We start from the raw sequence: 26,865 nt of genomic DNA on the forward strand, positions 1-26,865 counted from the left end.
AGTACACTGAAAGGCCCACCAAGAAGGGTCCTCACAGCACAGAACACATGGCCAACATGTCCACAATGCCTCTGAACAAAAGCTAAGTCAGAATTTGAGTGCTGGCCCAAAACAAGGCCAACAAAACGAGAGGCAACGCCTGGAAATCTGAGACATCCATGGAAGAAAGAGGACCCGAAGGTGACAGAGGGAGTCTGTAATTCCAGAGCGCTGCACAGAGCCAAACGCAGGTGTGCATTTCACAGTCATGGGCAGACACAATACAAACACTACCATTCCAATCTCACCATAACCCTTGCCTGTTTCTACCTGTGATTCTGACAACTACAGAGAGAAGCTGAACTACACAGCTATAAGCTGAGTGTTCTTCTGTCTGATTGCTCTGTACACGTGACATCTCTGCCAGCAGGTGGAGAAAACTGGACCATCTTAATGTCCCGTCCAGGGACATCCTGAAGTCTACTTCAACAGTGACAGTACACCCAGATGTCTCATGATAGTGTTACCACCATTATGTTTGCCTAACTGCTTACTTTTAACCTACTTGTGTCCTTATAGTTAAAATGTTTCCTGTGAAATCATGTTAAGTGAAATAAGACAGGCTCAGAGAGACAAACGGCTCATGTTTTCTCTCATATGAGGAAGCTAGATTGAAAGTACAACTGGGCATGATAACGTATACAGGCCTCTATGCATTTACATACAAACTGGCTAAAGGAGGGTATACTTACAGGAGGAATACAAAGGCATAACTCCTCTCAACAACTAAAGTACTGGTTGTCAAAAGGAATATCGGGAAATGGAAGCATGTTTATCTCAAAGGGGGAACAACAGGGGAATGCACAGGAGTGGAGGGAGGGAGGGAGAATAAATTTTATTAATGAACTATATAATTTGTGGGAAGGAAGGGGAGAGGGGAAATGGAGAAAATAAAGGGGTGATATTGTCCAAGTAGCAGTGTACTCACAACCTAACTTAGAATTGTAACCTCTGTATAACTTAATAGTTTAAAAAATTTATTGCTTCTTGTAAGCAACATATAACATCAGAATAGAATCCTGAAATTAAATGTTTATACCATCTAGTGGAATTACTAATCCATCTCAGATAAAGCAGCTTATTGCTGTGCTTCCCATCTATCCCACTGCTCTTTCATCCTTATCTTTTTCTGCTTCTTCTGGATTAATTAAGGTATAGCTTGGTAGAGGACACATGCTCTAAGACAGTAGCTGGGGCTCAGAAGGAAAGGACAGCTCTCTGATTTGTTGAAGACACAGGTGTGCTATGTCCAGAGTGCCTGGCCTCCCTAAGACAGTGTGGAATCACAGGAGTGTTGCATGTATGCAGCTCAGGGAACAGCAGAGCTGGGTGCACACAGGACCTGCTGCACTGCTGAGGGCTCCAGGGTGTCCTCACAGTTCCAAAATGCAGGACTCCTGCATTCAACCAAGGCTAGACAAGACCTGCCTCAGACCTGCCTCAGTGTTAGCACGAAGTGAACCTGGCCATCAGTAAAGGCTGCTCTCTGAGTCCACAACACACATTTAAACACTCATGTTTCTAGATGTTCAAGAAAGACACTCAACTTCCTCTGGGAAGTAAGACCAGAGAGAACTGTGGCAGAAGGGAGAGAACTATGCAGAGCAGACAACATGCCCAGCCAGGCAAAAGTGGAGAGCGCCAGAATGAACAAGCCAGATGGACAGAGTGATTCTCCACCCCTCCAAGACATTTGGCCATAAGGAGACCCTGGAATGAGGAAATAGACCAGAAATTTTTAGTAAGGGCAAAATGAATCCTGACTGCTCAAAAACAACTTACTTACCACTCATGTCCCCATCTCTCCTTGACCTTGGTGTGTTTCGAGAAAGAGAGTTTGGGATACCCTTTGAGGTAGGGGTTTGTGAAGAAGGCTGATTTGTATTTATAGTCCATGCAAGACGTGACCCCAATTGCTGCCGAAGGCAATCCCCAACTCCTGGAGCTTGATGAGACTGTCTAGAGAAAGAAACATTTATGTCTTCAAATAACTAGACTGTTTCTCAAAGACACAAAACTATCCCTGGAAATTTTATTCATGGTCTTACACTAAATTTCTATAATTTATACCAGAACTTTACCCAGGTGGATAGCCAGAACAATCAGCCCCAGGTTCATTACACTGTCTAGACTAGTAACAACCGTGGCCCAGGAAGTGGCGCTAAGGCTCAACTGGTACAGCCCTCGCCTGGAGCTGAAGAGCTGAGGGATAACGCCCAAGCCCAGAGTTCAAACCCCATGACTGACAAAAAAAAAAAAAGAATAGTGGCCCAGAATGCAAACCCACACCATGAGGCACCCCCATTCTACAGTCCTACCCACCCACCTTCCCTATTTGACTTTACAAATAATGGCATACATTGCCCATATATAACACCTTGAGAATCTCTACTAATTTTAACTTAAAAGTCACTACCTCTCATTCAGCCAATACTTTCTGAGCAGAGGAGTTTAAATGTCTAGCACTGATCCATCTGCCTACCCCCATTCCCCTCCTGTCCTCAGGCTGGCTCACTGTGATTTCAAGATCTGGAATTTCAGTTACTCTGAAAAATGCATAAACACATAAAATGGAAGGCAAATATACATCACATGTTCAGACAGTTTTTAGAAATTTTGAGAATCTGTTACAACTGCATTTGAAATCTGATTCTGAAGCTGAAATGGAAACAGGTTTTTTTTCTACATTGTCTTTGTTTTCTTTTTGTTTATTTATGTCTTTGGAAAAATAACGAAGGGCATGAAACTGGAGGGACAAAGGGTGAACAAATGCAGTAGGGGTACTCACTAGATACTATGTTGAAAATGAATTATATAACTTGTGGGTGGAGATGGGAGGGAAAACTGGGAGAAACCTAGGGAAGGGATGACAGTGTCAAAAAGAAATGTACACATTGCCTAGTTTGTATAACTGTAACCCCTCTGTACATCAGCTAAATAAAAATGAAAATATTCTGAAGCTGATTTTCAATAATGTATGTTTGGACAAGTGTAACAAAAATATCACTACTGGGACAGCAAAACACAAAAATGAAACTGTGGACTACACCCGCCTCAGGCACCAAAGTTCCTATTCAGAACCAGTATATAGGTGGTAGTCCATACACAACCCACTCTTGAAGCAGGAGGGGAGGAAGCTGACACAGTTGTGTTCTCTTTGAACCTCACTGAGACAAAGCCAGTAACATCAGTCACTAAAACTGTTCACTTGAAAACAGTTGTAAATTTAAAAGGCTGGCTGGGCACCAGTGGCTCATGTCTATAATCCTAGCATCACAGTTCAAAACCAACTTGGGCAGGAAAGTCCGTGAGACTCTTCTGTCTCCAACTAACCATCAGAAACCTGACGTGGAGCTGTGGCTCAAAATGAAAGAGCACTAGCTTTGAGCAAAAGAGCTTGGGGCCAGCACCAAGGCCCTTAGGTTCAAGACCCATGACCAACCAAAAAGAAGAAGCTGATTCAGTTCAAAGTTCTATACAAATTTGTTGTACTATAATAACCACTCCCAATTCCAAGATACAGAAGACAATGTCAGCTTGCTCATTCAGCTGTTAAAGAGTTTTAAATTATGTCAAATGCTACTTTGTATGCATTAAATGCTCTTTACAGAACACAAACCCACCCAATCTATACATAATACATAGTCCTATTCTAATACCCTGAACATAACTTTAAAACTCACAAACTGATTTATCATTCTACTCTGCTCAGATGGAAAATACCACATACTGATCCTGATTCCCCAAGTGCTTTGTGATCATCTGCTGTACTGTGATTTCCAGTATTGAACAATGGCAAAAAGCAATCACTTGAGGTTCTAAGGTCCAATGACAATGGCATCCGCTGTATTCTCAACCATAAAGTCTGTACTTCCTCCAAACATAATTAGACTAGACAGCATGTTAAGCCACAAGGACTGTCAAATCTCTGCTGTGTCTTCCTAGGTCCTGTAATCTTCATTCATGTATATGAATAAAGCAAAATTATCAACCCCATTACGTATTCAAGATGAACAGCATAATCAGGTAAGACATGGCCTAGACACACGTGGCCCATGTCGTCCTCCACAGCCTAGCTAGTTTAACATGACACAGCTGGTTGTCTCTAGTTCTACCATGGCAAGAGTACTTGTGTCAGTTGGCATTACCCTGGGAGAAAAGGCTGGGGTGCGGGTGTAGGACCACTGGGGCCACACATGCTGATGCTGCTGATGCCACTGCTGCCCAAGCTGCCAGCACTCTGCGCTGCCTGGGTGCTTCGGTCCTGGTAATTCAGGGGGAGGGTCTGAGGCCTAGCGTAGTAGTAGGGAGTTGAATGGGCATCTCTTGGTAATGGTTGAGCAAACAACGAAGCATAGCTAGACACCTGAAATGAAAGGGCATTAAGACACAGAGATAAGAGATTACAAGAGAAGTTTACAAGAACTTATATTCCTCTTCTCCTGCTACTACTGGAATTAAATTCAGATTTCAAACTGACTACACAATAACTTAGTGGAGAGACTTTTGAAATGTCAGAATTGACAAAAGTTTATGAGTTTTTTGAACTGCAATAACTACTAGTTCTGACAGCTGAACATTTTATTTATTTTGTATCCCAAAAAACTCATATAGTATTTTTAATACTTATTTTTATTAAGTAGTTGTACAAAAGGTTTCACCCCCAGAAGTTAGGTTATATGAAACTTATAAAAGGAGCACTATTAAATAAATCAGAGAAGTTCAATGTTCAGATCAAGGCTTCCGAGAGAAATACAATTAACTCTTCCACTTATTGGCTTTTTTGCAATCAAATACCTGCAACAGAATACTTTATGCACGAGATCCAGGGCAGGGGCATGGGGCAGGCTGTGATCCCCAATACTTCACTGAACAAAACAGACCTTTGCAACCCTAGGAATGGCACACCCCAAAGTCTCTAATAAGAATAAATATTTTAGAGGGAAAAAGAAAGATGGAGGGTAAATCATTTCAAAATACAGTGTAACTATGTATGAAGAGGGCTTAGGAAATGTCAATGAAAGCAGTGAACTAACAGGGAGCTGGAGAAGCATAAAAGAGAAAGTAACAGAGTTATTCTGAGCAAAGCATAGTATGTACATCTGAAATACCACAGTAATACCTTCGCAATTAATACATTCTTAAAATAAAGGATGAGTTGTAAGCTGGTGGCTCACACCTGTAATCCCAGTTACACAGAAAGCTAAGGTCTGAGGGTTGTAGTTTTCAAAGGCTGCAATCTGAGGCTGTGGTCCAGCCAGAGCTAGAAAGTTGGTGAGACTCTTATCACCAAGTAACCACTCAATAAACAGAGTAGAGCTGTGGCTCAGGGGATGAAGCATCAGCCTTAAGCAAAAAAAAGCTAAGGGACAGCACTCAGGCCCTGGGTTCAAGCTCCAGTATCCATATGTAAATTTCTTAAAAAGGATACAGAGTAAGACAGGTTGAGATGTAGAGGTGGGCACCAAGGGAAGGGAATGAATGAGGATGAACTGGCCAGTGTAGTTTATTTGAACATATGAAAACAGAACAGTGAAACTACAAGAATTACTCTACAAAATGAGAGTGGGGTAGGGAAGAATGATGGAGGGGCTACTCAGTATGGGTATGAATTCACAATGAAACCTTCCTATTCAACTGTTGTACACTAATAAAAATTTTAAAAAGATCAAATCTTTTACATCATTCTATTTTTTTCAATAATAGTACTATCTCCCTTGAAAACATTCTTAGAACTTCCCAAACACTATGATTAGAGAAATTATCATGGATCACTATCTTTATTAATGTCCCCTGTAAGCCACATATCACCACTATGGCAATCACCACTCATTAATGAGTTTTCCTCATCTGAAAGCACAAAAAAAATCCCAGAGGACTCCCAGTTAGTCCTTTAAAAGCACAAGTTCTTAAACAGACAATTTTATCAGAATTTAGCATAAGAAACACTCCTTCAAGAAAGTGTACACTAAAAATGTCCCCCCAAAAAGCTGTAGTTTACAACTGTAATCCTAGCTCAGGAGGCTGAGATCTTAGGATTGTAGCTCGAAACCAACTCAGGCAGGAAAGTCCATGAGACTCTTGTGAGACTCTTATCTCCAATTAACTAACTGCAAGAAAAATAGAAGTGGTGCTGTGGCTCAAACAGGTAGAGCACAAACAAACCTTGAGCAGAGAGCTCAGGGACAGCATGCAGGCCCTAAGTTTAAAGCCCCACAAGCAAAAAATAAATAGACATTCCATGACAAGGTTTTTGCTTTTCTTCCATTACATTCTTACCTACAGGGTGACTGCTACTGAAATTCAGTATGAACATTCCAACAGAACCATGATGTGCCGTAGAGTAACTTACCTTGCTCGCTTGCTTGCGAGGATCCTCACTAAGGTTCAACAAGAGGTAGAGTACTGACCAAGTATTTTTCAAAACTCCCTGTTTAGAAAAAAAAAACATTGTAAGTACTACTTCATACAAAATTTCATTTTCTTCTCTCCTAAATTATACTCATTCCCAAAGTAGAAATGAATTTTTTTTTACATGTGCGTGTACCAGTCCTGGGATTTGAACTCAGTGCTGTCTCTGAACTGTTTTGCTCAAGGCCAGCACTCTACAACTTGAGCTATGGCTCCATTTCTGGCTTTTTGGTGATTAACTGGAGATAAGAGTCTCCATGACTTTCCTGCCTGGGTGGACCTTGAACTTCGACCTTCAGATCTCACACTCAATTACAGGCCTAAACCACCAGTTCCCCCTCTGAAATGAATTTTAAAATTCACCTGGTATCATTAAATCTGTGCTCATTAAACACATAATTAGCACTACCCAACAAAAGGCTTACAGAAGGGCTGGGAAGGTGGCTCAGTGGTAGAGCTCTTGCCTTGCATGCATGAGGCCCTGGGTTCGATTCCTCAGCACCACATAAGCAAAAAGAAAAAAGCCGGAAGTGGCTCTGTGGCTCAAGTGGTAGAGCGCTAGCCTTGAGCTGAAGAGCTGAGGGACAGCGCCCAGGCCCAGAGTTCAGGCCTGTGGAGAGCTGCGGGAGCTGGCCAAAGATGGCGCGGCCGCATGGCACGGTCAAGCCAAAGATGGCGCTGGCTTCCGCCTTCCGCCTTCCCGATGGCGAGTGCTCTCTGTGAAAAACAACTCCTTATATGGCTATGGCTTGGCTCCTAGTTTGCTTCCGTGTTTGCAACCCTATTGGTATATGCCACGTGGCACCTCGGGATTGGCCATCCAGGAGGCTTATAACCGGAGTGCGGGTGCGGGGCGAGAAAGAAGCTAATAATCAAGGTTCCTGAATAAACTGCTTTGAGAAGAATCCCGGGTCGTGTCTTCCTTGCTGGTCGAGGTGGATGCGACAAGTGGTGGCTCGTACGGGGAAGGGATCCAGAACTCTTGGCAGTCAGGGTGGTGCACCGGTAAGTTCCCAGGTAAGTGGGAATCCGCGATTAAAGCGGGCATAATACGGGGCTCTTCTCTGTAGATAAAGAGAGAGCGGAAACCCGGGAAAAAATAAAGGCCTAAAGTAAAAGTAAGAATATAAATATAAAAAATAAAAAAGGGAGTAAAAAAAAAAAAAAGGGAGTAAAAAAAGATAAAATTTTTATAACTAAGATGGGTGCCGCGATGTCTCATCCAATTTTTCTGGCCCTGAATGAGCTCCTACGCTCAAAAGGACTAAAGTTTAAGAAGGGTGTTTTACAGAGTTTCCTTGAAGAATGCAACATTGTAGCTCCTTGGTTCATAGTGTCAGGGAGCCTTACAGTAGCCTCGTGGGAAAAATTAGGGAGGGATTTGGACTTTGCCTATGAACAGGGCACATTAAAGGCAGGAGTCCGCACCATTTGGAAACTGATAAGGGGCTGCCTGGAGGACCAGCGCTGCTGTGAGGTTATAGAAAATGGACAGTCAGCACTGGAGCAGTTACAGGAGGAGAGGTCAGAGAAGGCGATCAGTGAAAAGGGAGACAGTAGACAGGGCAAAAGGGGGCAACTATACCCAGATCTGTCTGAGCTGAAATCGGAAAGAGAAAGTTCCAGTGAGTTAGAGGAGGAAGAAGTGAGAGCACTTATTCAACAGATGAAAAGGAGTCGTATAAAAAAGGGAAAACATAAGCTAAGCCAACCTGTGCTTAATGAGGATGTGGAAAGAACTTTTGGTCAGGCCCCTTTAGATGACGTAAAAGGAACTTCCGGTCAAGTCCCCTTAGGTCCTCCTCCATATCAACATGAAGCCAATGGGCATACGTTTTGCCCGGATACTTGGCGGACTGCCCGAGCAGAACTCGCCTTCCCAGTTTTTCAAGACGGTAATCAACAGAGATTTCATGAGCCTCTAGAATTTAAAGTAATTAAGTCCCTGGCTGAATCTGTTTGGACGTATGGGATTACAGCCTCTTTTACCGTAGCTCAAGTGGAGGCTATAAAGAGATACTGCATGACCCCCTCTGATTGGGCGAGCCTAGCACGGGCATGTTTGAGTCCAGGCCAGTACTTGGATTGGAGGGCATTTATGCTGGAATTTTGTAATAAACAGGCAACCATCAATCAAGCGAACGGACACCAGGCTTGGGACAGAGATATGCTCTTAGGACAAGGTCGCTTTGCTAATGTGCGTGGTTTCCCCTTTTGTGTTTTTGGTAATTAACAACATCTCTATATGCTCAGATGATGTGTGTGCTTGCACTAATGAAACCTGCTATTATGCTACCTGCTGGAGTTCTCAGTATCCGTTAGCTATAGTTACACGCATTCCGCGTTGGGTGCCTGTGCCAGTAGATGCTTCTCAAGCTGTAACCTTGTTTAGGCATAAGAGAGATTTTGGCATCACTGTGGCCATTGTAACTGCTATAGCTGTAGCTGCTGCAGGTGCGACGGCTGCCGCTGTCGCCATGTCACATACTGTGCAGACGGCTCAGACTTTAAATAATTTGTCGGCTACTACAGCCAGAGCTCTGGATTTACAACAAGTGGCCTTTGCACAATTAAAAGGAGGACGGATGCTGTTAAATCAAAGGATTGACCTTGTGCAGGAACAGGTTGATATCATGTGGCAGTTGGCTCAGCTGGGATGTATTCAAAAATATGAAGGGCTTTGTATTACTGCTATTCAGTACTATAACTATACTCAGGCAGCAAATTTGTCTAAACAACTGTCAAGTTATCTTTTAGGCAACTGGACAGGAGAATTCGACCAATTGATGTTGCAGCTACGATCGGCCATTGTCGCGGTAAACTCCACCTGGATGGATGATGCCCTGTTACAAGATGTTTCCTCCTGGATTTTGACAGCTGTGGATCATTTGAAGGAGTGGGCGGGATTAGGCTTCCTTATCGGTATCCTGGCATTGGTGATCTTGCTGTGCCTGTGGTGCATATGCTGGATTAGGAGCTCGCAGCGCAGGAGTATGGCTATGGTGGTCCAGGCCTTCACTGCCATTGAGGCCGGACAGTCCCCCCACGCGTGGCTTGCCACGTTAACGGAATAGCACAGGGTGTAAGGCAAACGCACTGCACTTGGGCAAACGCACTGCACATGGGAATCACTTCCTGGCGTAAGCCCAAGAAGAGCATGTTGGGTTGCAAGTGGGTTGATGCCCAAGATCCCACCTCTGCAAAAAAGGCATCGGACGGGCCTGGTCGTCACTGGGGAAGGCGCCCCTCAGGCGAAGACCAGTGCAAGGTCCTCTCATTAATGTTTTAGACAGAGGCCCAACCTCTACTCTTACCTGTCGCTTAATAAAACAAAAAGGGGGAGCTGTGGAGAGCTGCGGGAGCTGGCCAAAGATGGCGCGGCCGCCTGGCACGGTCAAGCCAAAGATGGCGCTGGCTTCCGCCTTCCGCCTTCCTGATGGCGAGTGCTCTCTGTGAAAAACAACTCCTTATATGGCTATGGCTTGGCTCCTAGTTTGCTTCCGTGTTTGCAACCCTATTGGTATATGCCACGTGGCACCTCGGGATTGGCCATCCAGGAAGCTTATAACGGGAGTGCGGGTGCGGGGCGAGGGAGAAGCTAATAATCAAGGTTCCTGAATAAACTGCTTTGAGAAGAATCCCGGGTCGTGTCTTCCTTGCTGGTCAAGGTGGATGCGACACAGGCCCCACGACCGGACCCAAAAAAAAAAAAAAAAAAAGGCTTACAGAGATGATGCTCCGTAATCACCCCTGCACCTCCCTAGAAAGATGCTCCAAAGTCTCCAATAACAAATATTTCACATTACCCATTTTTTTAAAAAAAGTTTATTGATATTGATATCATTCTATTTTTTTCAATAACAGTATTATCTCCCCTGAATACATTCTTGCCACATAAAGAAGTTACATTTATACATTTATATAAGTCAGGTAATGAATATCTTTTTTGGACAATGTCCCCCCCTTCCCTCAACATTATCCAATTTTTTTTTTTTTAATTTTTTGGTCAGTTGTGGGGCTTGAACTCTGGGCTTGGGCGCTATCCCCCAGCTCTTCAGCTCACGGCGAGCGCTCTACCACTTGAGCCACAGTGCCACTTCCAGTTTTCTAGTGGTTTATTGGAGATAAGAGTCTCACAGACTTTCCTTGCCTGGCGGGCTTTAAACCGTGATTCTCAGATCTCAGCCTCCTGAGTAGCTAGGATTACAGGCGTGAGCCACCAGCACCCAGATTACCCAATTTTTAATAACACTGTTACATCTAAAAATATTTTTACAATTTCCCAAACACAGTAAGGAGAGAAACATCATCATAAAATATGTACCTCTTCCTCCTTCATTAATATCCCACTGGAACACAAAACCGAAGAATATAAAAAGGAATTTGAAGCACTGAGCTTCAGGGTAGGGGCCCTCCTCCCTTCCCGCCCTCTCCCTCCCAGGCCTCCACATACAGTCACCCCAGATGTCACAGACTCCAGCCATCTATCCCACCATCAATCAGCATGTGCTACCTCACTTCACCAGGCAGCAGATTCTGTGTGCACATTCTTACCTTTGGGCTATAAAGGCTAAAATATATAAATACCTTTTCCAAAAACAAAATTACTGGATGTGTAAGAAACACCTTAAAAAGATGCTTGTGGTGAGACTATAAATTAACTAAAAACTGTTCAGCCCCTCACTTTGTATCTCTGCTCTTTCATGTGAGGTGTTCTCTGCTGCAGTCACTTTACAACTACCTCCGACTCCAGGAAAAACAAGATTCACCAATCAGCATCTTGTCACAGAAGGCAACCTTCCCTTCAAACAAGTACAGTCATTTCATCATCTGACAGAGAACAGCCAAAATGCAGGAGACCACTCACCAGATTACTTAGCCCCATTCTGTTCCAGTGGTAAAGTGGTAACAACATCTCTGAATTCCTCCAGAGAGACTCAAGTGATGATGAACCAAGCCATAGTGTGAACTATGCATACATATCTTCTCATCCTCTGCCCCTAATTCTTCCCCTGCTAAAACTTAATTCTGTTTGAAAGGAAATACTACCTACAAAAGCCATTAGTGATAAGAAAATAATGTAATGTGATAGCACCAACATAGGTTCAAGTATTTGCAAACCATCATGAATATCCTTTCCACTCACATACTATGAACACCTTCTTCACTCATGCACTGACTTCAGAATACCTGCCCATACCTGCGAATGAAGCTTTCTGTGCAGCTCTGAAAATAATGCAGCATCTGCCTCTCTCCTTTGTCGGATAACTGAAAAAATTAGAAAATAAAAATCAAATGTGTTAATCACATATACTGAACATTTTTTTATAAACATATTTTATTGTGAAAATACCGTACAGGGGGGTTACAATTACATGGGCAAGATAATGAGTACATTTCTTATCAAGCATTGTAGCCTCCTCCTTTGTTTCCCCTTCCCATCCCTTCACATCCTCCCCCTCTTTCCCCATCCCCCCCACCAAAGTTGTAAAGTTCATTTTTCAACATAACGACTTGTACACCTTATTGTTGCAATGCGTCTTCCTGTATCCCTGTTTTAACGATTTTTTTTTCCCTTCCCCTCCACATGTACCAACATCAAATACAGTGAAAGCAGGGGTTATACCATGGGACATACAAAGCAACAAAGACATAATCTTATAAACTGAACTTTTTTTTTTTAATCGTGGGGCTTAAATTTTGGGCCTGAACACTGTCCCTGAGCTCTTCAGCTCAAAGCTAGCACTCTACCACTTGAGCCACAGCACCACTTCTGGTTTTCTGGTGCTTTTTGGAGATAAGAGTCTCACAAACTTTCCTTCCCAGGCTGGCTTTGAACCATGATCCTCAGATCTCAGCCTCCTTAGTAGATAAGATTATAGGCATGAGCCACTAGCATCTGGCCTGAAAGTCATTTTTATGATACTGTTTTACCTACAATATCATATGGCTCAGAATCCCAAACTTCAGAGTCCCAAGAACCTGACCAGATGTGTCAAGGAGCTCTGAGGTTGGATAGCCCCTCTATGCTCTTTGATATTTGTAACATATGGAAAGTACCAGGCTGGAATCAAAGCATTTTGTAAAAACTGATTATATAATAGAAATGGCAGCTACTAATCAAGTTTAAGGCTATCACCAATTTAACTAATAATAGCTAAACCTAGGAGAGAAATGGGAAATAAGAAAACCTTTGGATTCCAAGGTTCAAAAAGTAGTGTTAACATTTATGATAGTTAATGTTTTCATGAAAATCTACAGTAATGCTTCAGCTTATTAGCTGATTTTCATTTTACTAACAGGAGTCTTCGGAAGATCTAGTTACACTCCGAATTACATGAAAGCAGTGGAAGCAAATGAGTTCATGCTATGTTCTGCTCCATGACAAAGGAGAAGCTACACCAGACGTGGGTTCAGGAGTGACCAGCACTATGGAGAAAACAGCTGTAGCTGCCAGGAAAGGTGCTGTGTTTAGTTAACCCAGAACAGGCCTGGTGGTGTATGCCTGTAATCTCAGCGCTTGGGAGGGAACCTGAAGGAAGAGGGTCCCAAGTTCTAGTTCCAGGCCAGCCTGGACTACACAGGGTTTGCAGGAATGGATCCTGCCAGCTAACACTGCTGAAATGAATTACACACAGATTTGCAATTCTACTCTGAACTGTTCTTTCATAGAAAGGAAAAGCTGTCTTCAAAAATGTGTTATACAAAGTGCATCCAATGAAGTGCATTCAGTTAAAATGAAATGCCATGTATACATTTAAAACAACAGAAAGGTGTGCTACATAAATAAACCATTGGATAGTCAGTGGTGTTCTTCCTTCAGAATAAATATTTTCCCCAATATATTACAGTCGTTAAGTTTAAAAAAAAAAAAAGCAACACTGATTATTTGTAAGTGATGATTGCAGACTTGAACTGCTAAGCAGAAAGGAAAACCTTGAGTTATAGTGCATCCCACACACCAGTGAGAAAAAAATAAGGAACAAGTAGATGTGAAATACTGCCAATCCATGTTTGCTTTTGCTGTTTGTTTTGGTATAAAAGGATATTGTCATTTTATATTTGAAGGCAGCCATATAAAATGGAAAATTAGCTTTTTTGTATTATTCCAGAGTGAACTGTTGGAACACAACTAGTGCAAGATGCCAACAACTGTAATCAAACTTCAAATGCCTAAAATCTCATGACATATGACAGGTCAACATGACCACCACAGAAGGAGACCTCAGGAATGAGTGAGGGGTGATTGCTAGAGGCAACTAAAAGAGCTACAGAATACGTGCCCTACAGCAACAATATAAACACAGGAGCCACAGGTGGTATTAAAATGACTTCCTTCTCTATGTCAACAATGAAGCTTCCTATTCTTTAACTCCAAGCTCACACAAACTTTATTATTGACTATTACATGTATTTGCAGAATCATCACAGGCTATGAAAAGCAAGTTCTCAAAGGGAATGTTCTGCTTGTACAATACATTAACAGTTGGGTTTCTAGGTATTAACCTAAAATGTAAATCACTTTAGAGTTCAAGAGTAAAAGAACCACGCTCTTAAGTCCAATCAGACAGACACAGAACAAAAGTAAGCTTTATAGGTTAAAAGAAAGTTATTAAATACTCCATCTTTATATTCCTCTGTATTCTATAATATATTATCTGTCCCATTTTTAATGGGGGACAGGTTCAAGATCTCTAGGCAGGAGAGATGTTTAAAAGCACAGGATGGTATCAAATCCTGTATCTTTTCATTTAAAGGACGCACTTTACAGCTTCTCTTTGGCATAGCTGAACTGCCAGTATCAGTACTCTTATGCTTTCAGGTTATTATTAGAAAAAATAAAGTGGCTGGGCATGGTAGTGCACACCTGTAATCTCAGCTACCTGGGAGCTGGAAGGAGGAGTATCATGAAATTTGAAGGTAGCCTGGATAGGTGATCATAAGGAAAACAAGGCTATGTGAACACAAGTGCTGCCCTACTAAATAGCTGATCTGACAAACAGGAAGGGCAGGCAGGCACTGGACATGCAGATGGGGGTTGGTTCTCTGACAAGCAGGAAGGGCAGGCAGGCACTGGATATGCAGATGGGGGTTGGTTCTCTGACAAGCAGGAAGGGCAGGCAGGCACTGGACACACAGATGAGGGATGGTTCAGGTTCTTGGTGCAACAGAGTAGGGCAGTACTCAGGCACATAATTTAAAATTTATGATTTGTTTCCTTTGGGATTTTTTTCTTCGGTATTTTCAGAACATGGCTAAACATGAGTAATAGAAACCAAGAAAAGGACACAGCTGACAGGAAGAGCCATGGTCCATGCCTGCTGAGTGACACAAAGACTCTGAGGCAGCAGATGGGTCCCTGCTCAAGCCCTAGATGGGCAAAGACTGTACAGCCTGACCCCACTGTGTTTAGGGCACAACCTCCACAATCAACAGCCATGCCATCTGTTCATGACACAGCTCCAAAACATACCATCAATAAAGACCACGGGCCCTAGGTAGTTTATAATAAACAACTGGTGGGAGATTGTGTCAAGCAAACAACTTCCTACATGTAAGTATGATTGTCAATTTGCTAAAGCACTGGAATCATGGCCAAATCTACTTCCTTGGGCAGTTTAATAGCTAGGCCTCTGAAGGAAAAAGGCTGATTTTCAGGCCAGGCCTCTTTCTAGTCAAGCTGTTCCCACAGCCCAGGAAACGGTCAAGAGTGGAGAACCAGCCTCTAGTATAAACCAACATCCAACCAGAAGCACAGCCTCTTCTGCAGGCTGCCTGCTACTCAGAACTGAGCTTTCACACTGCGGCCAGCAGGTGAGCAGCAAGGACAGATCCCATCCATTGAAAAACTGACAAAATGAGCGCTAATAAGTAGACAGATCCCATCCAGCCAACCACTGACGAAATGAGCACTACAAGTAGACAGCCTTCCTCTCCACCACTTAGGAGAGTCACCTAAGAATCAGAATGCTTGCAGTTCTACAGTACCACAAGTCTGAGGGTGACAATGAACAGAAGCAAAAATGGATTCATTCAGAGTTGTCCATTGCTCAGATGGTGTTTCAGGTCACCTGGTCAAAAGGCACAAAATAATAAACCCTGCAAATCACAGGGAAGTAGAAAGTTACATCAAGCCATGTTGCCTCCTCCCATACACTAAAACCAAATTGTATTGTTGTAACAGTATTTAAAATCAAATCCTCCAGTGTGTCCAAAAAGTTTTAATTCCAAAACAGAAGTGAGTTCTCCTTATTTTTTAATAATACTTACCTTAAAGTATGTACATTTTAATAATACATACATTAAAATGTCTTAGAACTACAGACACTGATACATGCACAAGCATATTCATACGTGTTGTGTCAAGTTTCAGAAGAAAAATACATACGCTCTTTCTTGATTTTTTCAGCTACTAGAAACTCGTCTCTTTCAACAGTTGGGGCAAAGTTGCTGCCAATAACACGCACAGCAAACTGGAACTGCTGCGCTACATCAGCTGAAAGACAAACAAAGGGCAAATTACAGCCAATCAGATCACATTTCAGGACTCACAGCTTAAGCAACTGGACGCATGAGTTTACCTTCCACTTCCCCCCATTCTGTCTTAACTAACAGCATGGAAAAGCTCTTATGAGATCAAACTAATGGCTAAATGAATAAACACGAGACAGACAGCAACAGGCCAGCCAGCTGGAAAAATTCTAGAAGACAGAAAACAAACTGGATTGATAATCAATGAAGAAGGAGCAGGAAAAGTCAGAGTAGGCACAGGGTATAAGAAGCAAGCCTAGTCAAGACAGCCTTTGAGGAGCTCCCAGGTTAAAACAAAACACCAGAGACTTTGGACAACTGAGAGTCTACATCTTCATCGCTAGGTAAAGATGATGACTTATGCACATGTTTGCTTTTACTCTCCTCAAAAACACCATTAAACTGGGTTGGGAATGTGGCTTAGTGGTGGAGTGCTTGCCTAGCATGCAAGAAGCCCTGAGTTCGATTCCTCAGTACCACATACACAGAAAAGGCCAGAAGTGGCGCTGTGGCTCAAATGGTAGAGCGCCAGCCTTGGGCACAGAGAGATTCAAAGACAGTGCCCAGGCCCTGAGTTCAAGCTCCAGAGCGGGAGGGCGCATTAAATTGCAGAATAAAGCAATTTTTTCAAATAAGACAAACATCTCCAAAGGCAGAAGTAAAGCCAGCAAGACTTCCACAAAAGAGTTAGAGGTTGGAAAGCAGACAGATGTGTGGCAACTTGCTCCGATGGATAGTGAAACCTGAAAGCTCCAAGTCTACAGGGACAGGAAGGAAAAGGAGTAGTTGGGGATCAAAGGCCAGGAATAAACAGTGCTCTCTGCAGACACCCAGAGAAGGAGGAAAGAAGTGCTCTCTTCCCAGGGTATACTGCCATGGCAGAAGAGGCCTGGATGCAAGTCTGAAAAACTAACCACAGGCCCCTACCTGAGTGCAGCTTGATGACCATTACTGACCCCTTCATCAGACAGTAAGTAAAATACTGACCTCAGGGAGCACCAGCCCTCTATAGGAGATCAGCTAAGTCCAGCCAAGCCAAGCCAATGGCCAGCATAAGTTCCTCTACAAGGAAGCACAGTATCTGTGAAAGGCTGCCCTGGCACAGAGCTTTCAAAGCACAAATATCACCAGACATTTGAGCACAGCAAGAGAAACAAAAACAAGAAGAAAGAAACTAAAAATGAGAGAAGAACTTTTAAAACAAAAATTAGTAGAGGTGAAATATAATGTATAAACAGAATAAAACCTGGATGCTACAGACACATCCAAAGAAGTTCCTGAATTGTGAAAATATGATAGCAGAATGTGTTCAAGAGCAGAAAACTTGTATTTAAAGTTGAAGAATTAGAAAGGATGAAGGGCAGGTGCGAAGGTGTAAGAGTGAATGCAAAGGTATAAATATGATAAATGCATTTTGCATGATTGTATGGAAATATCACTGCAAATCTTATTAACATGTACAATTAATATGGGCTAATAATTTTTAAAGAGTCCCTTTAAGTACTACAACAAAAGGTAAAAAGATGGAAATGGAGCCAGTCCAGTTAAGTTGCAAGGTAGGGCCAGGCAGAAGGTGGAAGAAGAAAACTGAAGTGGTATAATTTCCAAGAGGAATCTAGGAAAACAGCTAAAAAAAAAAAGGGGGGGGGGGGAGGGGGGCAATGGCTCATACCTGTAATACTAGCTACTTAGGAGGCTAAATCTGAGGATTGCGGTTCAAAGCCAACCCTGGCAGGAAAGCCCGTGAGACTCTAATCTCCAAGAAACCACCAGAAAACCGAAGTGGCACTGTGGCTTGAGTGGCAGAGCAGTAGCCTTGAGCTGAAGAGCCCAGGGACAGTGCCCTAGCCCAGAGTTCAAGCCTCACAACAACAAAGGAGTAGGGAGGGGACAAAGGTCTCTAGAGTGAAAGAAACCTTGGCAAAGGGAAAGGAAGAGAGGGCAGGCAAATTCTCTTACTAGTTATCTGAGGGTATAGCTCAAGTGGTAGAACACCTGCCTAGGAAGTAGGAGGCCCCGAGTTCAAACCTCAGTATTGCTCCTTAAAAAACAAAATCTGGCCAACTAGTTACCTGGTTTATAGCACCCGCTTTACTCAGATGGAAGGTCCCACCTCAGAAGGGAGTCTGAATTAAAGCATATCCAGCTCTCTCCCCTGCACGAAATCAGCTGGGGACAACCATGGGTGGTCAGCAGGCCTGCCAGGCCCTTCTGTGAACTTGAACTGAAGCCTCCAGGGGCAGCCTGAGCCCACCCACTGTGAACAAGCCCTATTCCACCTGCCATTCAAAGGAGCGGATGGGCCATGAGAAGACATCCGGCAGCAGCTACCAACAAGTCTTCATTCGTAAATGGAAATGTGAACTAGGAGGGCAGGCTGAATTCAGTATACTGTCTTCCCACATTATACACAACTCAAAACTCCTAGAAAGGCCAGAAAATAATTAAGGAAGATACAACCAAAGCCAGAAGACTGGACAGAAAAGGAGAACTCTTGGTGAAACAGAAATTTAAAAAAACCTTGAAAGATGGAAAGATGGACTTGACTTTAAAGAAGAATCAACAGAAACTGTCACAGGTGAATAGGGAAGACACGAAAACTAAAATTGCTAAAAAGAGACTGACCATCAGACAGAAAACCACACACAGTGTGCAACTCAGGAATCCAGGAACTGGAAGGTTTTTCTGGTTTGGGTTTTTATTTTTGTTTTTATATAGTGTGCTTGCTTTTTGCCTCCCATATACTCCAACCAGGGTGGCACAACCCTCCAAATCCAAACCACACATAGGCAAAGAAAAAACCCAAGGAAAGGCCCTTTCTCCAGACAGGCAATAGCAAACAGGGAGAGAGATTCCAGAGTCAGGTGACCTAGTCCCAAAGCCAGCCATTCTGTGACCCTCACTCTCCACCCCTAGCACTTTCTGGGGAGCCCTGTCCCTCCTGCTCCTACACACGTCCCCAGTAGGACACTCTATTTAAAAACCACACACCCATCAGTATCCCAGCTTCAACAGAGGGGGAGGAGGCAGAAAAGGGAGAGAAAAGCAGACCCTTTAAAGCACCTAAAAAATGGTAAATAAGATGCAAACACTATTCAAATGAATGTGAACTGTTTCTATTCATACCAAAGGAAAGTGTAGACTCAGAAAACTTATCATGGATAAAGAAAGATATCACTCAATGATTTTAAAAAATAAGCGGCTAAGAAGACAACAATTTCAATGTGGACGTTCTTTAGTACATTTGCAAGACATAAGAAGCACTGGTAGAATAAGGAAACAAACACATCCTCAAGTAGACTCGCAGACATCCATGGGACTGCCTCAGTAAGAGGGGCCACTGAAGGGAAATGACTAACTCCACTAGCCAACCAGAGAAGCCTGCCAGCACAGGTGAGTTAGCAGCCAAGGCCAACATCAACAGTGACAGTAGTACTGTACAGTGTGACAGATATGACAGTTCACCTCCATGCAGCAGTGCTGTACAGTGTGACAGGAATGACAGTTCACCTCCATGCAGCAGTACTGCAAGTTGTGACAGGAAGGACAGTTCACCTCAGTGCAGCAGTACTGTATGATGTTACAGAAATGACAGTTCACCTCCATGCAGTAGTACTGTACCGTGTGACAGGCATGACAGTTCACCTCCATGGTTTTCCACCCAAAACACATCTAACCATGAGAAAAAATATCCCACAAATATGCAAAGTTCTATATAATAAACTTTCAAAGTCATAAAAAAGAAGTCCAGAAGAGATTTAAGGAATAAAAGTAATGTATCACTCAAGACAGAACCCTGGAACAGTAAATAGGCAGTAAGTGACAAAGGAGTCTAGACAAAGCATGGCATGTAATTAGTAACAACCTATCATTAATGAGTCGTTACTCTGATACTGTACCACAATAATGTACAATGCTAATAAGAGAAATGGTATTATGGGAACTGTGCACTTGCAGTTTTTCTCTAAACTTAAAATCATACTAAAACCTAAAACACACACACACACACACACACACACACACACACACGCACGCACGCACACACACACGCTACGCCTATCAGAGGCTCATGCCTGTAATCCTAGTTACTCAGGAGGCTGAGATCTGAGCACTACAGTTCAAAGCCAGCCAAGGCAGAAACATCAGGAAATATGGACAAGAAACCTCTAAAGATGAGGCTCACAGTAGTTTTTCTGAGTAAATACCACATTTATAGAGTTCCAAATGAGAAAGTGTTAACATTTACTTCAGCAAAATTTCTTCTACCCACCCTCCTCACTGCGGGCCACCAGGCTCCTTTCCCCGCCCACCAGGGCTACAAGGTTCTTGTTTGTGGACCCACAGGAGATCCCAAATACACAGAACAAGCTGAAATGCAATGCTCTAGCACAAAGTAGAACCATTTACTCCAGAATTGTAGGTCCCAAACTCTTTGGTCCCAGGTCCGCAAACCTGAGGACACCAAAGAGTTCATGTATTCTGTAACTACCCATAGCTACCATCTTAGGTATCTAAATGACCATTTAAAAATACTGTTTTAAGCCGGGTGCTGGTGGCTCACGCTGTAATCCTAGCTACTCAGGAGGCTGAGATCTGAGGATCGTAGTTCAAAGCCAGCCTGAGCAGGAGAGACTGTGAGGCTCCTATCTCTAATAAACCACCAGAAAACCAGAAGTGGCGCTGTAGCTCAAGTGGTAGAGCGTTCGCCTTGAGCTGAAGAGCTGAGGGACAGCACCCAGGCCCAGAGTTCAAGCCCCACGACTGACCCAAAAAAAAAAAAAAAATACTGTTTTACTTTAAAATGCAATGAATAGGGTAAACTTACATAATTTAAATCATCTCTGATATACTGTAAATGTCCTATAAAGAGTTGTTATAATTAATGTATTGTTTAGGGAATAATGACAAGAAAAAAGTCTTAGTCAAAAAAACAATCACTGAGGGCTGGGAAGGTAGCTCAGTAGTAGAGGAGCACTTGCCTTGCATGCATGAGGCCCTGGGTTCAATTTCTCAGCACCACATAAGCAAAAAGAAAAAAAGCCGGAAGTGGAGCTGTGGCTCAAGTGGTAGAGTGCTAGCCTTGAGCTGAAGAGCTGAGGGACAACACCCAGGCCCAGAGTTCAGGTCCCACGACGTGACCCAAAAAAAAAAAAAAAAATCACTTAATATCTTCATATTACGGAATCCTTGGCTGGGTGAATCTGCAAACCTATAATCCATGGATCTCAGAGGGCTGCCTATATGTGTAATATATATTTTAATGTACATGTAAATGTTCTGTATACTCTATCTTCCCAATAGGGAAGATCACTTATGATCTAGAACTTCATCAAGTCACCACCAAAACAACAGCAGCATAATTTGTAATACTAAAAGAACCACGAAGGTGGTACCAGTGGCTTGCTTGTGTCTAGAATCACCCCCACCTAACTCAGTACACTGTATATGTTAGTCATACCTGAAAATACATGTTGAACACTTATGTGGAAATGCCAAATATTCCCTTTACTTCTTATCTGTTAGAAAAATGTTGCCTCTCACAGAGTAGAAAAGCCAAAAACAAGCATGTTGTGCCCAACGACAGCAATAATGACTGTGTCCAAAGATATAATCAAAATGTGTTCCTGGATGAGCAGAAACATGGAGATATAATTTCTTATCACTTGCAGGCAGGATGTGTTTCATGCAAACTCAAAGGTGTTACACAGAGAAAAATGTGGTAGGAAAGTTTGAGTCTTGAATTACTCAGTAGGATATGTGTTACAGGATTGGCCCCAGGGCAGGGGTAGTGGGAGGGAGGTGGAACTTTTAGGAGACAGCACCTGGGGGAAGTCTTTAGGTGACTCAAGGAAGGCCCTTAAAGGAGACAGTGTAATCTAGATCTTTCTCTTGCTTACTGGCCACAGGATGAACAGTTCTGTTCCACCATGCACCCCACCATGTAGTGTTCTCTCAGTCCTGAAGCAACAGACCTAACCAATCATGGCCTGGGACCTCCAGAGCTAGGAGCCAAAATAAAGCTTCTCTTTATAAACTGGGTGTCTCAACTATTTGTTACATACAATAAGTGAAGCTGAAGTCAGCTAGTGGAGTAGCTCTCTTTCCCTTACCTGTCTCTAGCCCTTTGCACCTCTGTTACAGGTGGAAAGTAAAATTACACTATCTTTATAAAATTGTTAAGTACCTCTATGTATGTAAGTACTTTGCTTTTCAAGGTCATCTGAAGCCAGGTACATTTTTTTAATACAATTTTATTGTACTATTAAGGTGCTCCCAGAGGGGCCACCATTTCATAGGTCAGGTGATGAGTACATTTCTTTGGACAATGTCACCCCTTCCTTAGCTTTCCCTCAGGTTCCCCCTCCTGTCCCTGCCCACACATTGCACAGTTCATTTTCCACAGTGTATACTGGATACCAGGACTGCATCTGTTCACCCTTCTTCCCTCCCTTTCTTCACCCCCCCCCACCGCAAAATGAAAAAAATCCAAAAGCAAAACCAAACTATAATAACAAAACAAACATTTTTTCCATTTCCAGAAATTGTTTGACAAGTAGTTATTGTTCAGAGGAGTCCGATGATTTGTGTGTGATTGCCTTGAGTCCTGTACAGGTTTTCATGTCCCATTGTAGATCTAGCTTCCTCATATGAGAAATATGTGCTGTTTCTCTCTCTGAGCTTGGCTTACCTCACTTAACATGATTTGTTTTAGGTCCATCCATCTCCCTGCAAATGACCTATTATTAATCTTTCTAATGGATGAGTAAAATTCCATTGTGTATATGTATACATTTTTTAAATCTACTCTATTGTAGGGCACCTGAGCTGTTTCCATTGCTTGCAAACAGTGCAGCAATGAACATGAATGTGCAAGTGTCTTTACCGTATCCTGGCCTGTAACAATCTGGGTTGATGCCCAGTTGTGGTATGTCTAGATCACAGCACTTAAAATGTGTGTGTGTGTGTGTGTGTGTGTGTGTGTGTGTGAAAATTGGATTCTGTGATGAAATTCATTTGAAAGTAACAAGAAACTATTATGTCTTAATTTCATATTATTAAAAGATAATAAGGCTGCCAAGTACTCATGACTCAAGGTTCTAATCCTAGCTACTCTGGAGAATAAAACCTAGAAGATCAGTTCAGGGCTGGGAAGGTGGCTCAGTGGTAGAGTGCTTGCCTTGCATGCATGAGGGCTGGGTTCGATTCCTCAGCACCACATAAGCAGAAAAAGCCAGAAGTAGTGCTGTGGCTCAAGTGGTAGAGCTCTAGCCTTGAGCTGAGGAGCTGAGGGACAGCGCCCAGGCCCAGAGTTCAGGCCCCACGACTGACCCATTAAAAAAAAAAAATCACAGTTCAAATCCAGGCAGAAAAGTCCATGAAACTCAATTTCTAAAATAAAGCAGCAAAAAGTTGGGCTAGTCGCATGGCTCAAGTGTGAGAGCACCAGCAAAGCAAATGCAAATGCAAGGCCAAGTTCAAACCTCAATACTACCAATAAATCAAACCAATTATTGACAATGTCATTAGGATGTGAGGTCATTGATCAAAGGGTCTATGGAGTTATCAGATAAAATACCTAATGAAATTTGGATATTTTATGAAATTTTATAAATGCCAAAATATTGTAAAGATAGCTGGGCGCCAGTGGTTCACACCTGTAATCCTAGCTACTCAAGAGGCTGAGCTCTAAGGATTGCAGTTTAAAGCCAACCCAGGCAGGAAAGTCAGTGAGACTTTTATCTCCAATAAACTACTCAAAAAAAGCCAGAAGTGATACTGTGGCTCAAATGGTAGAGTGCTAGCCTTGAGAGAGGCTCAGGGACAGTGCCCAGGCCCTCAGTTCAAGTCTAGGACTGGCTAAATACAAATTCTTCAGTAAATATCATATTTTGAAATTATAAATTTTATTTGGCAATCGTAGTTATCAGATATACCAAAGAGAACATCATCTTTCATGAACATTCTGAGGTATTTTTCTCACAGAGGATCCCCCCTGCTGACAGCTCCACAGACTTAACACAGACACAATTCTAGATGGGGAGAAAGGAAGAGACAGAATTTTAGTCAAGAATTTCAACTTGCTTGAAGTGGTGATGAAAATTTTTTTTAATTTAGAAATATTCTGGCTCATGATGAATAACTACTTTCTAAATATGACCATGGGAATGAACGAATGGTTTCTCTGCAGGAAGAAAATTGGAACCGAAAATTGGTATGAAGGGAAAGCTAATGTTAAAAACATCATAAACAACATAAAAATATCCTAACAACCTTAGTTCTCTGAGTTCTCCCATACTTGAGAACAGGAGACCAGAAAGGTAATTCAGTGTGCGAGCTTCAAGGGAAGAAAGCAGATCTGGCTGACACCCACCTCGGGGCCACTGCATTGTCTCCTGCGGGGTGGACAGCCCTGGCTTCAGGTCAGATGCTTAAACACTTCAGTCGCTTTCTGTCCCCCCCGCCTCTTCCTTCCATCTCTTTTTGCCCTGCTTTGATCCTGTTGATCCCACCCCTGCCCCCTGTTGATTCCGACCCCTGTAAGGTCGGAATGTCTGCACTGCCAGCACCTGGCCAAAGATTTCTTGACAGAGAAAAAGCGAAGGCTGTAGCCAGAGCTGTGTGTAGATCCAAGCAGGAGCAGCAGCAGCACCAAACACTGGTCTTCTAGCCCTACGGTCATCACACAGACCCAGAGGTTACAAGCATTAACTGCCACACACGGCGAAGATCAGAGACGTATCGTAAATGCGTTCTTCACTTTAAATGAAATTTGGCTTTTAGGCTCCCTTCAAAATCGCCTGATTTGCTTTTCCACGTTTTGGCGCTTAGGCAGCAAGTGGCCCAGTCGATGCGATTACACCAGAGGTCTCCCGCACGGCGCGTCCCCGCTGTCAGAACCAGCGTCCGGCGTCACCGGGCTAAGTAACGAGTATCGCGGCTGGAGAACCGAGACTCCGCGCACACCACCGCCTGCCGGTGCTGCCTAACAGCAGCCTTGGCTGGAGAACCCCGTGTAAGACCTCTGGAGAGCCGGGGCCCGCGCCCTGCAGCCACGCGCCGCTATCCAGGCCAGGCGCCGGGCCGCGGCTTCCCGCCCTCCGCGCCGCCCGGCCCCCGCGCGGGGCCGGAGGTGGCCAGCAGGGCGGGGGGGGATTCCGACCCCGCGGCCCCGAGCGCCCGATCCCCGCCTGGCCCCCGCCCGACCCCGAGCGCCCGACCCCCGCCCGGCCCCCGGCCAGGCACGGGCCCCGGACGCCTCAGAGCCGCGCGCCGCGGGAGCGGGCGCCGGACGTGCGTACCTTCGCTCCGGCCCAGGATGCGGCAGCACAGATTCTGCAGAAGAACGTTGGGCGACTTCTGGTCGGGGGTCGCCATCGTCGCCCCGGGCTGCGCGCGACGGCTTCCTCCGCGCCCCCCGGCTCCCCGGCCCCGGCTACGGAGCCGCCATGTTCGCGGAAGCGGCAGAAGCGCGCGCTTCCCACAATGCCCCACGCCCCGCCGCGGCCCGGCGCAGTGCGCAAGCGCGGCCTCCGGTCCCTCCGCATCCGGTCTCCCCGGTCCCGCCGCAGGTCCCCGGCTTCCGCCGGCGCGCCAAGAAAGTGAGAGGCTGCGAGCCTGGCTCTGCAGCGGCCCCGGAGGGCGGGCCCCCTGTCTGTCAGCCTCACGGGTTCGAGTCCCACGCAGTGGCGAGTCCACGTGGTGCTGGCGCTTTAAGGCTCGTGACAGTGATGCGGGTTTCCCCGCGGCGGCGCAGGTGGCGAGCGAAACGTGGCGGCCCGGCCCCGCCGCGCCCTGCCCCTCAGGACCCGCGGCCTGCGGGGTAGGGGCCCGCGGTGCCTCGGCGCGGGTACGGCCCGAGGGGCGGCTGGGCGAGCCTGCGGCTAGTGTGAGGCGCCTGGGCCGTGGGGTCGGGGTCCCGCCCCGGAGGGCGTGCCCTCGTGAGCCCGTTGCTGTCGGATGGGCCACCTGCCCCTGACCGGATCGCCCGCCCCTGGCCGCCCCTGACCGGATCGCCCGCCCCTGGCCGCCCCTGACCGGATCGCCCGCCCCTGGCCGCCCCTGACCGGATCGCCCGCCCCTGGCCGCCCCTGACCGGATCGCCCGCCCCTGGCCGCCCCTGACCGGATCGCCCGCCCCTGGCCGCCCCTGACCGGATCGCCCGCCCCTGGCCGCCCCTGACCGGATCGCCCGTCCCTGGCCGCCCCTGACCGGATCGCCTGCTCCTGGCCTCCCCTGGCCGGTTCTGTGGAGAGCATGCTGCTGCCTGGTCAGCGGAGCCAGTGGTCGAAGCGGAGCGGAGACGTCCTGTGTTCGGCCCGGACTTCAGGGCAAACCCAGCCTCCTCCCAGAGCCCGAGATCGGCCTTGGTGGCCCAGCCTGCTCGGTACAGGCTCAGTGGGTGGCTCTCTGTCAGAAGGTCCCGCAGTGACTCCCGCCCACTCGGTCTGGTTCTCTGCCGTCCCTGGATGATAGCCACCTGTGCACTGCTCGGCCTCGGGACCGCCTGTCCCACTGCCATCACTCAGGTCACCAGTTCTGTGTTCGGTCCTGGCTGCTTCTGCTTTACTGTCTGGTCTCTTGCACGCGGATGACACGTCACGTCACATGACGGTAACCCTCAACACGTGAGAGCCCCAGAGTGGCGTGTCGTGTTATACACGACTGCTGAGACCCAAGTGCCGGTCGGGAACCAGCAGCTGCGCCAGCTGAGTGTGTGGGTGGCTGACAAGTTGTATACTGAAGCGCATTCAGAAGCCATGGGCCTTGACATGTCCGGCTCCAGGTTCAGTCATCCTACCAGGGAACTCACTACAACCCTGAAAGATCTCTCAGCCTTGCTCTTCAGAACTAAGGACAAGACTTGAACTTGGCACACTGGCCAAG

The 26,865-nt window shown here is 45.0% G+C and overlaps 1 protein-coding gene across 1 annotated transcript in view; it reads right to left on the reverse strand.

Moving 5' to 3' along the window:
* The window catches only part of Tubgcp3 (tubulin gamma complex associated protein 3), a 69,901-nt gene extending 44,473 nt beyond the window's left edge, over positions 1-25,428 (reverse strand). Inside the window, exons 1-6 of the mRNA XM_042697190.1 lie at positions 25,281-25,428; positions 15,839-15,946; positions 11,651-11,718; positions 6,392-6,469; positions 4,188-4,405; positions 1,826-1,998 (exon numbers count right to left, since the gene is read on the reverse strand). Coding sequence (XP_042553124.1) covers positions 1,826-1,998; positions 4,188-4,405; positions 6,392-6,469; positions 11,651-11,718; positions 15,839-15,946; positions 25,281-25,356 — 721 coding nt within the window. The 5' untranslated portion in view covers positions 25,357-25,428. The remainder of the gene's footprint in view (positions 1-1,825; positions 1,999-4,187; positions 4,406-6,391; positions 6,470-11,650; positions 11,719-15,838; positions 15,947-25,280) is intronic.
* Positions 25,429-26,865: the final 1,437 nt, after the last annotated feature.

This window comes from Dipodomys spectabilis, unplaced genomic scaffold (assembly GCF_019054845.1).
Source record: "Dipodomys spectabilis isolate Male_0828 unplaced genomic scaffold, ASM1905484v1 ptg000215l, whole genome shotgun sequence".
Classification (NCBI taxonomy): domain Eukaryota; kingdom Metazoa; phylum Chordata; class Mammalia; order Rodentia; family Heteromyidae; genus Dipodomys; species Dipodomys spectabilis.